Raw genomic sequence first — 13656 nt, 5'->3', positions numbered from 1 at the left:
CGGTGAATGCTTTAAGAAACAATGCACAATGACAGAATTCCTGACTTGCCAAAAAGGAATAAAAAGTAATCAAAAAGTTGCATGTACCAAAAAATGGTACCAATGAAAACTCCAGATCACTCTGCAAAAAGCCACTTCTTAGTGGCTTCATCTTCATAGCTCCATCAACAGAATAATAAAAAAGATTTGAAAAAATATATAGCTCTCAGAGTATGGTAACAGAAAGCCACATTTTAATAGAAATAGTAAAACGTAAACATAAATTTGTTATCACTGTTATTGTACTACCATTATTTTTATACACAGTGAATCCAAATTGAAACCTAAAAAACACATGGCATATTTGTGCTTTTTTTTCCCATTCGACCCCACATAAAAATATTTTGAACTTTTCAATACACTGTATGGTTCATTAAATGCTGCTGTTAAAAAAAATACATATTGTTCCACAAAAAACAAGCCCTCATATTGCTATTTCAATAGAAGAATTAAAAAAAAGTTATGGCTCTTGAAAGGCAGGGATGAATAAAAGAGAAAATGGCTGCAGCATCAAGGCGCTAAAATAAAGCAAAATACAGAACTGGGTAATACCGCATGACTGATCTTCATGGATAACAAGAATTACAAAATATAGATAAGATACTTACAAAAACATCTTCTGTTATATTGGGTGGCCCTAGTAATTGAAAAACAAGACAATGCATTAGACGTGTAGAATCTCTACATATACAGTATTTTAATTCTAGGGAGTCTGTCACCTGGTTTATGCTGCCCGAACCAAGGAAGCACCCAATAGTTGTCCCAATGACTATTTCTTCTGCGCTTTCACACAAGAGCGATAGTCGTTCAATGAATGGAAGCAGAACTCACCAGGGATCTGTTCCAGCTGCCTGCTTCCTTTCACTGTGAACAGGCAGTCATTCAAAGATGAACGACTGCCTGTTCACACTGGGCGGGAAGTCGCTCAGTACTCACTTCTGTAAGCATTTCTGTAAGCAACTTTTCGCTGAGTACCCTGTTGAGTTGCTTATTTGAGTGATTTTTTGACTAGTAGTTGGTGCGTGAAAAGCCACCCTCAACACCATAGTATTTCAGAATATAACATACAGAGGAGAAATTAGTATAACCTGGCCTGGGTTCATGCTGCCATAGTTCGGGCAGCATGAACCTGGTATCAGATCCCCTTTAAAAGAGTTGTGCCAAAATATAAAGTAATTCTACAGGATAGGGGATAACTTTAGGGTCAGTATGGATTCAACCACTGAGAACCCCACTGATTGGGAGAACAGGAGTGTGGAATGTCCCAACATGAATGAAGAGGTCTCGCATATGTGCGACCGCTCCATTCATTTCATGGGAGTGCTGGATTTTGCCACTGCTTGTACTCCACAATTTGTGGCAATCTCATTGAAATTAATGTCGTGGTGGCGTGCGTGCAGTATCTCCTTTCTATTCACGTGGGTACCTTCGGGACCCCTGTTCTCTCAATTGGAAGGACTCCAGTGGCTGGACCTCCACCAATCACAAAGTTATTTCTTATTCTGCGGATTATTTTTATATCTTGGCGCAACTCCTCTAGAGAGGTTTTCAGGGTCTTTTTTTTAAAGAAAACATTGCAAAATATTAAAAAGGTATGTCCACTGCAATCATGCCCTTGCTGTTGCATGAACATAGTTTCCATAAATCTTAAAGTGTTCATGCTGGTTTTTTTTCTTCCTTGCATTGCTCTATGATCCAGCTCTAATACTCAAATGCCTATTGTAGACCCTTTCAATGGTGGACAGGAGTCAGTATGGACACTCTAACCAGTTTGTTGTAACACAGTCCCATACAGCTCAAACTTTTGATGCTCTGTGTCTCACACCTTTCTATCATAGCGAGCATTACCATTTTCAGCAATGAATGGATCTCTTTGACTATAATGGGGTCCATTTGGTTACTGGCTATCTGTCCATATATCCATGATTTTACAGGACGAAATTAGCAACACAGGCTCCAAACAAAACCTTCAATGCTGATGTGAATAGACCCTTATTCTATATGTAGGTTTGTTTGTTTTTTGTGTATAGCATCGCCACATACACTTTAATACCATCTAAAATGACCAATAAAAGCAACACATTTCTAACACCTAAAATTTAGGCAACCCAGAATAGTAAAAATCTGTATGATTCCTATGCCATTGTGGAACTACAAGTTCAATTATCTGAGCAATTACTTGAAGATCCAGAAAAGAAAGAAAGCAACTTCACTAATTATATCTAGAGGCTTCTTTCACATGAAAGAGTCATATGCTTTGTACCAAAAACAGGACTGGTTCTGGTCAGAGGAAAGCAGGACAACGTTTCCCAAAGTAAAGACTCCTCTGACTTCTCCAGAGGGGATTGGATCCAGCTTTTGACGCAAAGAATCTTTAAGCAGGACCAGTAGGATACTTAAGATTTCACTGCAGTCTGATGTAAAACCACGCATAAAACTTATTTCTATTACCATAATTTAGTAAGTCTGTATCATGACTACTATAAATGTTTGGAAATATACTATACATTAGGTTGAAATTCACAATTACAGCGTAATCTTACTCATTGTTGTATTAATTATAATACAGTGCAAATGATCATTACACCTGTGCTTTATCTGTACAGTCTAATCAAAACCACAGATAAGACAAAAAAGTTTACAAAAAGTAATTTGTTGCGTGTTTTAAAATATCTGCATCCAACATTTTCTCTCTCTCTCTATAAGGTTACATGTCAGACTTTATGTTCAGTTCAGTAGTCTTTAGTAGACCCAGCATGATACTCATTACTACTGTGGCATTGCATCCCTCTCTTACCAGTCGCCACCCTCTTGTGCCCCATGGTGATTTGCAGTGTTCAGTCCTCAGGAGAATTGATTGATGGTTCTGTGAGCATAGTGAGGGTCCTGACTGGTGTGTGCACCTATGATAGGTAGGAGAACCATTGATCTGCAGGGAGCAGTTACTGGGTTATTGTGCGGGAGCTGCTTGCTTTCTTCCTGGGTGTGTGTGTGACTGAGGGTTGCTATGGAGTTCACTGTTATAATGAATGGTAAGAGCTCCTCTCCTCCCACAGTCTTATTGAAAACATGGCTTATTGAGGGCAGGTTAAAGACTTTGCCTTCAGTGACAAGGATTCCTGGATTTGGCATCATGATTCAGAATAAGTGTAAGAGAAGGCAGCATGCCAACAATTGTGCCACTGCCGGTCCACTATCTCTGCGACTGCAATCAGTGGAACAGTATTGACAGAATACATCATATTGTTTATATATACAACTCATTGTATATATATATATAAAAAAAATCCCTCCTCTAGTAGGAGTTGTCAGAATCAAATAGAACTTTCTATGTGATTGTAACCTTGATATACGTAAGTGATTACAATACTAGAACAAAAGAATCATTTATTGTGGGAAACTGACCCCTTGATGAGAGGCTCTAGTACCCTGTTGTACCACCTCTAGTTTGGATACAAGATGTGATACTGGCTGGAAACAACCTGGTTCCACTCCATAGTAGTCTAGTTTCATTGTTCACAACACCGCTGCAAACAGAAGTGGCGGTGGACGGGTGTCAAAGTCCGTACACGTAATGGGTGCCATGAGACCTAATGTTCTTCAGCCATGTGCCATGCTTCCGGCAGACACAGGGACCTGTAATGATGTTGGGACCAGATTCTGGATGGTGGTCAATGAAACACTCAGAGCTGCTCATGCTTGTCGGATAATCAGACAATCCTCTTTACTGGTGGTCTGTCGAGGGTGTTGTGAGCCCGGTCGCCTTTTGCCCACGTCCTCTCGCATCCACTGATCTCAACACCTAACAGTCTGATCAGAACAGCCCAGATGGTGGGCAGTTCGTTAATATGACCATCCGGCTTCTCATATTCCAATAATACACCCCTTCTCAAATTCTTTTAAGGGCTTTTACCCACTAGCGCTTTTTTTTAACGCTGCGATATCGCTGCATTTTTTTCAATGGGACTTTCTAATGTTAAAATTGCATCGCACAAAAATCACAAATGCACAAACTTTCCCAAAACGAAAAAGAGCCCCGGCGCTCGTGGATTCCCAGGATATTAACGGACCCAAATGCCCATATAATATAATTATATTTTTATTATTATAGACGTTAACTACGCGTTTCGGCGGTCTCAGCCGCCCTCTTTTTCGTTTTGGGAACGTGTGCATGCAAACAGCCGGAATTGGGCTGTCTCCCCGATGATCGCTCTCCGGTGAACACTGGATAGGAAACCGCAGGATAATAATACAAGCGAACAAGGACATAGGTGCCGGTGGATCCTCTGGGCAGTGGATCACACGGAGCACCAGGTGAGTGCTTTCAGTATCCAGCTGAAAATTTGATTTTACTTGACCGAGTAGGCGCTGATTTTGTTTTGTTTTATTTAAATGCACACAAACTTGCGATTTTTGTGCGATGCGATTTTAACTTTGAAAAGTCCCATTAAAAAAAAAAAAAACGCAGCAATATCGGAGCATTAAAAAAAACTCTAGTGGGTAAAAGCCCTAACTGTGCAAAATCCCTTTGATTGCATTGTAGAGTCATGTCTAGTGGTCAACAAGCTCTTCACAAACTGAAGAAGAGGTCCATGTCTCCCCCCTGCAGACAGAGTTTGTAGAAGGTAGGTCAGCAGTTGTAAATGTTTGCAAAATACTGTTGTTGTCAACTAAATAAAACTCCGCCCCCAGCGATATTAACTATAGACGCTGAGAAAGCTATTGATAATATTTTATGGAAGGGGCTCGGGGATGCCTTACACAGAATGGGATTTGTGCGAACCTTTTGTACCTATATGTGGAACTTACATGCTTCACTGATGGCTCGAATTTATGTCCCAGGGTTCTTATCTCCTAGATTCCCACTTCAAAAAGGGACCAGACAGGGATGTCTTCTATCCCCGTTATAATTTAATATAGCCATTGAACCTCTGATAGCCAAATTTACGGTCAAATCCATGTTTTTTGCTAACGATGTTTTGCTTGCCCTAGCCTGTCCAGATAGGGACCACCTATTAAAGGTTTTCGCTATCTTGGATTCCTTTGGCAAACAGTCGGGATTTAACCTTTTCCAATGCAATTTTAGATTCAGGGTTTCCTGAAAGGCTATCTCTTTTTGTTGTTATACAATGGTGTCATCTGCTGGCTAAAGCCAGTGTGTGTGCACCAGAGAGGCTCCGACAGCGGAGTGGCTGGCAATAGACGGTAAGAATACCCTGTTGGATGTCTTCTGACATTGGAGCTGTACAAGCTTTAATCAGAATGTAGGAAGACGTCAGACAGTGGATTCGAAAGGATTAAAATCAATGTATCAAAATGTGAATTACTGGATATATCACCCCGGACAAATTACTGATTAAAATACACAGGTTACTTACCGGTAGTCCTTTTTCCGGGAGTCATCACGACAGCCCCATTCACAATGGAGGTTGGCCTCTGACCTCGGTAGGGATAGGAAGAGCCCCTAAAAGCACCTCCCTTTCCACCATTTCTTCAGTGACTTTCAAATTATTACGGTGGACAATGTTTACTGAACCAAAATTTACCTTTATTCGGTCACATTTACATTGGAAAAGAACCTAAATATTCTATAAGGGAGGGAACTATGGGCCGTCGTGATGATTCAGAGAAAAAGGACTACCGGTAAGTAATCCGTATATTTCCTGGTCGTCATCCCGACGGCCCCATTCACAATGGAGCAATACCAAATTATAGGTGACTTAGGGTGGGACTACTGCCTGCAGGACTTTCTGTCCATATCCCAGGTCTTCGTCCGACTGTACATTAACCCTGTAATGTTTAATAAATTATGATGACTAGACCAGGTAGCCGCTTTACAGATTTGCTCAGCGGAGGCCTGGGCTTTCTCTGCCCATTAGGAGGAAAGGGATCGTGTGGAGTGGGCTTTGCTTTTTCCTGGAGGATCGAGACCCCTGGCTTTGTACGCCTCCTGGATGGCCATTCTGATCCATCTTGCAATGGTACTTTTAGATGCCGTCTTTCCTTTGCCCGGCCCCTGAAATTGGATAAAGAGGTTGTTATGTTTCCGAAAAGAATGGGTAGCCTCTTGATATGTTAGAATAGCCCCCCTGACATCTAAGCTATGGAACTCTCTCTCTCTGTCATTGCAGAAGTTCTGGCAAAAAGAGGGCAGGGTAATTGTCTGCTCCCTGTGGAATTTAGACACCACTTTTGGAAGGAAAGCTGGATCTAGATTAAAAGTGATTCTATCGTCTTGTACTAGCATGTGTGGCTCGACACAACATAAGGCTTGTAGTTCTTCTACTCTCCGAGCTGAGGTTATGGCAACTAGGAGAGAAACTTTTAGCGTAAGCAATCTTATGGGTAGTTGGGAGAGGTGTTCAAAGTGTGGCCTGCAGAAACTATTTAGGACTAAATTCAGGTCTCATGTAGGAAACATTTCCCTAATAAAGAGCCGGTCTGTCTGCTCCCTTAAGGAAGCTACGGACCCAGCGATGCTCTGCCAAGGGAAAATCCAAATAGGATCCTAATGCTGCCACCTGAACTCCAAGAGTTTGGGGGCTAAGACCTTTTTCCAGGCTCGTCTGCAGAAATTCCAAGATTATAGGTATATCTATACTTGGAACTTTGCTTGGATCTAAGTTACAGAACTCTGAGAACTTTTTCTACACTTTATTGTAAATGGCTGTGGTTACAGGTTTGCGACTTTTAGTCAAGGTAGTAATTACTTTTTGTGAGGGCCCCTTTCCCCAAAGTATTACGCCTTCAGCATCCAGGCTACTAGCTTTAGTTTTTCGACCCCCGAGTACGTTAGTGGGCCCTGGGAAAGGAGATCTTTCTTGGCCGGCAGTTGAAGTGGACCCTGAATTGCTAGGGCCTTCAGTAGGGGATACCAGGGTCTCTTGTCCCACATGAGGACGACTAGGATTACCGCCGCCCGGCTGACCTGAATCTTTTTGAGGGTGTACGGGATCAGTGGAAAGGAGGGAAATGCATAGGCCAAGTCCATATCTCAGTTTTGAGATAGGGAGTCTACCCCGCATGGGTTGTGGGAATAAAAGTCCCGGCATTTTGTATTTTCCCTTGTGGGAAACAGATCGATCTGTGGTTGCCCCCACTGGCATGTTAGAAGATCGAAGACTTGTTGGTTCAGACACCATCAGACAACTTTGTCTGCTGAGGAAGTCTGCGACGACATTTGTGGACCCCTTCAGGTGGATTGCTGAAAGGGATAGCACCGTGGATTCCACCCAGTGAAGTATTCTTGCCGCCAACTGTTGGAGGTGTGAGTGTCGTATTCCCCCCTGGTGACAAGCAAACGACAGGGCTGTCATGTTATCGGTTAGGATTTTGACATGCCTTTCTTTCAAGTGGTGTTCTGCCACATAGAGGGTCTCCCATATCGCTCTTAGTTCCCTATAGTTGGACGAGCATGCGGCTATTCGGGAATCCCAAGTTCCCTGCAGGGTCCGACCTGCAACTTGTGTTCCCCACCCGGTCTTTCTAGCATCCGTTGTGACGGATATAGTGGGTTCTCCTGACCAAGAGGTACCCTTGCTCAGGTTACTCTGTAAAGACCTCCAGGACAGGGACTGTTTAACCTGGACGGACAGGCTCACCTTTTTATCTAGGGAGGTCTGTCGTTTCTCCCACCGAGCAAGGATGAACTGTTGTAGCTGTCGGGTATGGGCTTGCACCCATGGTACTATTTGTATGCAGGCTGTCAACAGGCCCAGCACTTTCATTGCTTCTCTGATGGACACTGCTGAGGCCTGACATAGGGATGATACAGATTGAATAAGATCCTTACTATTGGACGGTGGAAGCCGCGATTCCTGGGTGTGGGAATCTAGGAGTACCCCTAGGTATGTCTTCTGCGTACCCGGGATCAGGTCTGACTTTTGTTTGTTTATTATCCACCCCAAGTCGTCCAGAGTGGACAGGACTACCGACAAGTCTGCACGTATGGCTTCTGTTGTCCTTCATACTAGCAGGAAATCGTCCAGATAAGGAAAGATGAGAATTTGATATTTCCTAAAGTAAGCTATCATTTCTATCACTATCTTCGTGAAGACTCTAGGGGCAGTAGAAATACCGAAGGGTAGAGCCATAAATTGGGAGTGATAGACTATGTCACCATCTTGTAGAGCAAACCTCAGATATTTGTGATGGACTGCGGCTATTAGGACGTGGTAGTACGCGTCTTTAAGGTCTATGGTGCACATGACGCTGTCAGAATCTATTAGAGACACAATGGACCTCACGGTTTCTATTTTAAATTTCCTGTAGGAAATAAATTTGTTTAACGCTTTGAGGTTAAAGATAGTTCTGATAGACCCGTTTGGTTTTTTGATCAAGAAAGGGGGGGGGGGGGGGGGGGGGGGGGGGGGGATAGAATCTCTCAACCCTTTTGTGTTCGGGAACATGCATAATGACTCCTAGGTCTTCAAGTTCCTGGATGCCCTTTAGCAGATTTTTCTGTTCTTACGGGGACCCTGGGGAGGTTAAGAAGAATCTCCTAGGAGGTAAGGAGTTAAATTCAATTTGATACCCTGTTTCGATTATCTGTAGTACCCAGGGATTGGATGTTATCCCCCGCCACTGGTCCAGGTATCGTGCTAGTCTACCACCTGTTGGGTCAGAAATGGGCTGGATTTCCTTACCCTGACCTTCTTTGGGGTACGACCATCTCCCCGTTTCCCTTTAGTTTCTGGAAGTGACTGACGCATCCTCCTTGGAAAGGATGGCTTCTTATATGATCTCCTCTCTGGAAGGATCTTGTTTTTGTCTCCCGCTTTCTCGAGGATCTTGTCCAGGACAGGCCTGAACATATATTCACCTTGGAACGGGACTGCGCAGAGTTTGTTTTTAGATGTCACATCTGCTGACCATGATTTTAGCCATAGCACCCTTTTCGCGGTGTTACTGAGGACCGCGGTTTTTGTTCAGTTACTGTTACTGAGGACGGATAGTCTCTTCTCTGGTTTCTGCTATTCATCCGTGATGACTTGTTGCAGGGTTTGATTAACCGGAAATATAGTTTTCCTCCTGGACCGAAGTCCCCCAAACATTTCGTCCTGGATAGTTCTGGGCGGACAGTCCTCTTCAATCTGCATAGTTTCCCTCCCCGCTTTGATGAGATGTCCCATGTCATCTGAGGAAAAATAGTATTTTTTCTCATCCTCGGCTAGTAGCAGCAGATCTTCTAGTTCCCCCTCTGATAGGGGTTCCAGGGATTCCCCAGAGCTAGAACTCGCCGATTCTACCTGCCTTGACCTTTTAGGGGGCCTTGACGGTCCAGGCTGAGGGTGAGAAAAGGACGCCATAGAGGCTTGCAATTCCTCCTTAATCATGCACCTGATATCTGTTTTAAACGCCGTGCTTTCCACCACTAGGATTCTCCCAGTGCATTCTTCACATAGAAACCTTTTCTAGTTATCTTCTAGCTTTGGTAAGTAACGCCCTGGAGCTTGCATCTGGCCACCGTAGGGACAGGAAGACACTGAAGAAATGGTGGAAAGGGAGGTGCTTTTAAGGGCTCTTCCTTTCCCTACCAAGGTCACAGGGCAACCTCCATTGTGAATGGGGCCGTCGGGATGACGACCAGAAAATAATAGTCTTAACTGTTCCCTGATGAACTTGAGCAAGGGAAATGCATTGGAACATAAATGAATTGGTGGCATCTATTAACTGGGACATAAAAGGAATTGGTGATGTATATTGGAATTGGCTGCATTGTCCATGCCTATATGCTCTGGTGTGTGTATGCCCAGATTCACATACTCAAATACTTGTATAGGAGGACTTCTTTATTTGCATAATTCTTCCCGCACGTCTGAAGCTAAATATACAGATATTTAAAAAGCATAGATGATTTTTTTTATTTACATTTGTTTATACAGCTTGGTGGTAATGATCTATGAGGCATCCTAGTTGTATAGGAGGAATCTCTCTATATGCAGCTTTCCTCCTCTATAGGTTTGAGGACACAAATGCAGATATTTTGAAAACGAACTGATGTGTGCACAATTTGTGGATTGGAATATGTATGTAAACAATTTTTTGCTAGCCTTCCTCTGACGTATGGGTTGAGGTGAATATTCAATAGGCTTGTGGATACGAGCTCATAAAGGATATTTAAAAAGATAGGTGCTATATTACCATTCACCTGTCTAGTTACATCTACAAAGTACATGAGCCGAGATGATGCTTTCATATGCAGATTCAGATCTATATGCCGCCTGAATGGATGTTCACATTTTGACTTATGGGCATGGGATATATATGCCCCTGTTTAATAGAATTTAACTATCTTCAAGAGAGTGAATACCCTGTTCTATGCATACTAATAACTTATTTCAATTAAGATTAATATCTAGGTAAGGCTAACTTCACAGCCCCATATTATGCTCTTCATCATGTAAATGGTTTGTCGATGCGAGCAGTTTTTATGTCAAAACAGGGATGCAGCGATCCTCCACCGCAGCTGCTAGTCTGCAGCAGAGGATCGTGGAGTTTCTCCCATTGTTTTCAATGGAAAACCTTGAATTGAATCATGTGTATCTATTACATGGTGCAATGCTACCGTCAGCCCCATTGAAAACAATTGGCAGTGCAATATGAGAGCACACAGAAAGCTAGAACATGCTGCGATTGGTTTCCTGCATCACTTCTTGGTGTCATGTAGGAAAACATCGGGTAGGTGTATGACCCCCATTCTAAAGAATGGGGTTCATATTTGTGCGTCTCAAATACACAAATCTCATGCGCTTTTCTTGTGTATTTGAAGGTAGCCTAAGGGCTTTATAAAATATGGAGATATAATTGGTGAGACGGATAAAGTGATTCAGTTGGTATCTGCTGACACAATTAACTTTATCAGAACATATAATTTCAGCAATAGGGTGACTCCCAGGGAGAAGTTCCTATACAGGGCCAGTTTTGTCAGGGTACTAATTCTATATTCATAGAAGGTGTGAGAAGGGTAATCCAGGGTTAGATCTCATTGACATCTCTATGTTGTTGTCAGGATACCCCAACTTTGAGATATACCCTTAGTGTTAGAGTGGGATAATAGTTTATACATAAATTTTGGTTTTAGTTTGTGAAAATACTAGGATTGTAAAGTTTTAGAGAGTATATATCAAAAATGTTACATTTTAGGTATATTCCCTTCAGTGAGAAGTCTGCAGCACAGAATGGCTTCTCCTTACAGAGCACTTAAGGATGGCGGCAGGACGGTAATCGCACCAGTGCTGAGGAACACATCTTGGGGGCGCAGGAGGACCAAGTAGGGTTGAAAATAACACAATATTCCGTAGACATTAATCTCCAGTAATCTGGAAACAGCCGTGCCTCAACTACCCTGTTTCCCCGAAAATAAGACGTGTCTTATAATTTGTGCTCCCAAATATGCGCTAAGTCTTATTTTCAGGGGGTGTCTTATTTTGCAGTGGCCACAGAAACGGAAAAGTGTGCAGCCAGGTCGCTTCAAAACAAGCAGCTAAGTGCTGTGGGTTTTGAAGCAGCGCTTTCCCGGTGGATATCTTGCTGTTTATCGCTGTGGCCAAACCGCGAGATTTCCGCTGGAAATACGCTCTGTGAGAACCCAGCCTTAAGAATCACACACAGATTGCCTGACACACGGAGCCATAAAAAAAAATAAATAAATAAAAAAAAAAGGCTGTAAAGTAACGTACCTGTCTGCACACAGAAGTTCCTGTACCACTTGTAAGCAGGGATGGTATTGCAGCTTCCTGCCACCAGGGGGAGCTCATCACAGCAGACGTGTACAGCAGGAACAGAACATACAGTATGGACTTTTCCAGCCAGCAAAGGGAGCTCACAACAGCACACTCGTACAGCACAGCAGGGACAGGATAACAGCAGACTGTCTGCAGATCTACCTATACATCTGGAGGTAGGAGACAACGGGGGTGGCAGCAGGGGACAGGCCTCTTGACTTGCCTGCACACTTTAGTGTGCCTTACTATCGGGGGGTGCCTTATATTTGGGGAAACACGGTAGCGAGCAGTGCAGGTACAGCTGGCGCTCCCTCTTCTGCTATGGAGTTAGGTGAACATAGAATGCTCAGATCTTCTCCAAGCCATATACCTGAAGACGGGTTTTGTACAAAAAAAAAATAAAAATAAAGTATAGAATAGGCTTATAGAACAAACTGCAAAATGCTTAGAATTTTTTTTTTTTTTTAGAACATATATAAAGTAATCACTTGAATCCTTTAACTCATGGAGGTATAGACTAGAACCTCCAACTAGAGCAGGACTAAAAGCTGTAGGACCCTATATCTGAATGTCAGATCCAATTTAGAATGTAACTGTAGTCTACATTACCTTTAGAAAGGTAAGTGGTGAGCGCCATGTAGCTGCTCTACAATTATGTTCCACAAAAGTTTCAGCCCTCTGTGACCATGAAGCCAAGACTGACCTTATGGAATGAGCTCCAACAGAACTCTGGTGGAGAACAGGCAACTAATATAAGCTAAGCTGTCCATTTTATCTAATGGCTAATAATTCATTGCCTGGCTGCACAGTCCTTATTCTTAATGTGAAACTGCAAGAGTAAATTAAAAACAAAGTTCACCTTTGTGACCTCAAGATAATAAACAGTCTCAAATCCAAGGAGTGAAAAGCCTTCTCCTTTGGGTTATCACAGAAGGTAGGTAAAATGATCTGAATATTTTTGTGAAAGTGAGGAGGCAACCAGCAGAGACCGTCACCCACAGAAAGGAACAGACTTTTCCTCAATTGAATGGCTCAGTCCAGACTCCAACCGTTAAGTCCCATTTACAAACAATTATCGCTCAATTTCATCCAAATGATGGCTTTTGAGGGATAGCTGTTGTGTGTAAATGCTCGCCCATTATGCATTTTTCATCCACTGTTCGTTGACTTGAAGTCAGCATAAAATCCATTGTCCCAGATAGCAGGGACCACACGCTACGTGCTCTACCGCTAGCACTGCTAACATTGAATTCAGTGTGGAGGCCAGGGCAGAACAAAAGGAGGGGTATATAGAGAACAGAGCACCGGCTACTCTTTAGATAGTAGCTTAACTTCATTTGCATGTAATTGCAATTAGTGCCCATTAGCAGCTTATGCAAAATGATCACTCAAAACTGTCAAACCATCTTTTGAACAAATTTTGAGCGCTCAGCTTTGTGTGTAAATGGGGCTTTAGGTTAGGTTTCACACAGCCAAGCGCAAAACTCAGCCCAATATCGTACTCATGCGATATCTCCGCAAATGCGAGATGTTTGTGTCAAACATCCCTCCCCTCACTTTAGTACAGTTGCAATCCTCCAGTGTGGCTTTCAGCTGTGTGATGTTTTTCCAGCCCCATTAAAAACACTCAAAATATAAAAGATGCCGCACATAAGACCCTATTCAAAAGATTTTCACAGCCAATTTCACATGGGACGAATGCAATATCGCCAACATCTCGATTCCCCTCTGGAGGATTGGCAAGCATTTCCCATAGTTTCCAATGGAAAACCTCACATCCCACACAATGTTTTCAATGGGGCAGACAAAAGCATTGCATAATGGGCGATGCGTTCCAAGGAAATACACAAAGATAGCCATTACACCCCTCCACTGCGGGGTGCGTCCTATG

At 42.9% G+C, this 13656-nt stretch overlaps 1 protein-coding gene across 1 annotated transcript in view; it reads right to left on the bottom strand.

Moving 5' to 3' along the window:
* RGS22 (regulator of G protein signaling 22) overlaps positions 1–3016 on the bottom strand; it is a 92775-nt gene extending 89759 nt beyond the window's left edge. Inside the window, exons 1-2 of the mRNA XM_066578395.1 lie at positions 2837–3016; positions 648–676 (exon numbers count right to left, since the gene is read on the bottom strand). Of these exons, the coding sequence (XP_066434492.1) occupies positions 648–676; positions 2837–2861 (54 nt within the window). The 5' untranslated portion in view covers positions 2862–3016. The remainder of the gene's footprint in view (positions 1–647; positions 677–2836) is intronic.
* Positions 3017–13656: the final 10640 nt, after the last annotated feature.

This window comes from Eleutherodactylus coqui, chromosome 9 (genome assembly GCF_035609145.1).
Source record: "Eleutherodactylus coqui strain aEleCoq1 chromosome 9, aEleCoq1.hap1, whole genome shotgun sequence".
Classification (NCBI taxonomy): Eukaryota; Metazoa; Chordata; class Amphibia; order Anura; family Eleutherodactylidae; genus Eleutherodactylus; species Eleutherodactylus coqui.
The sequence above is the reverse complement of the archived record's forward strand: the minus strand, read 5'-3'. Positions and strand labels throughout refer to the sequence as shown.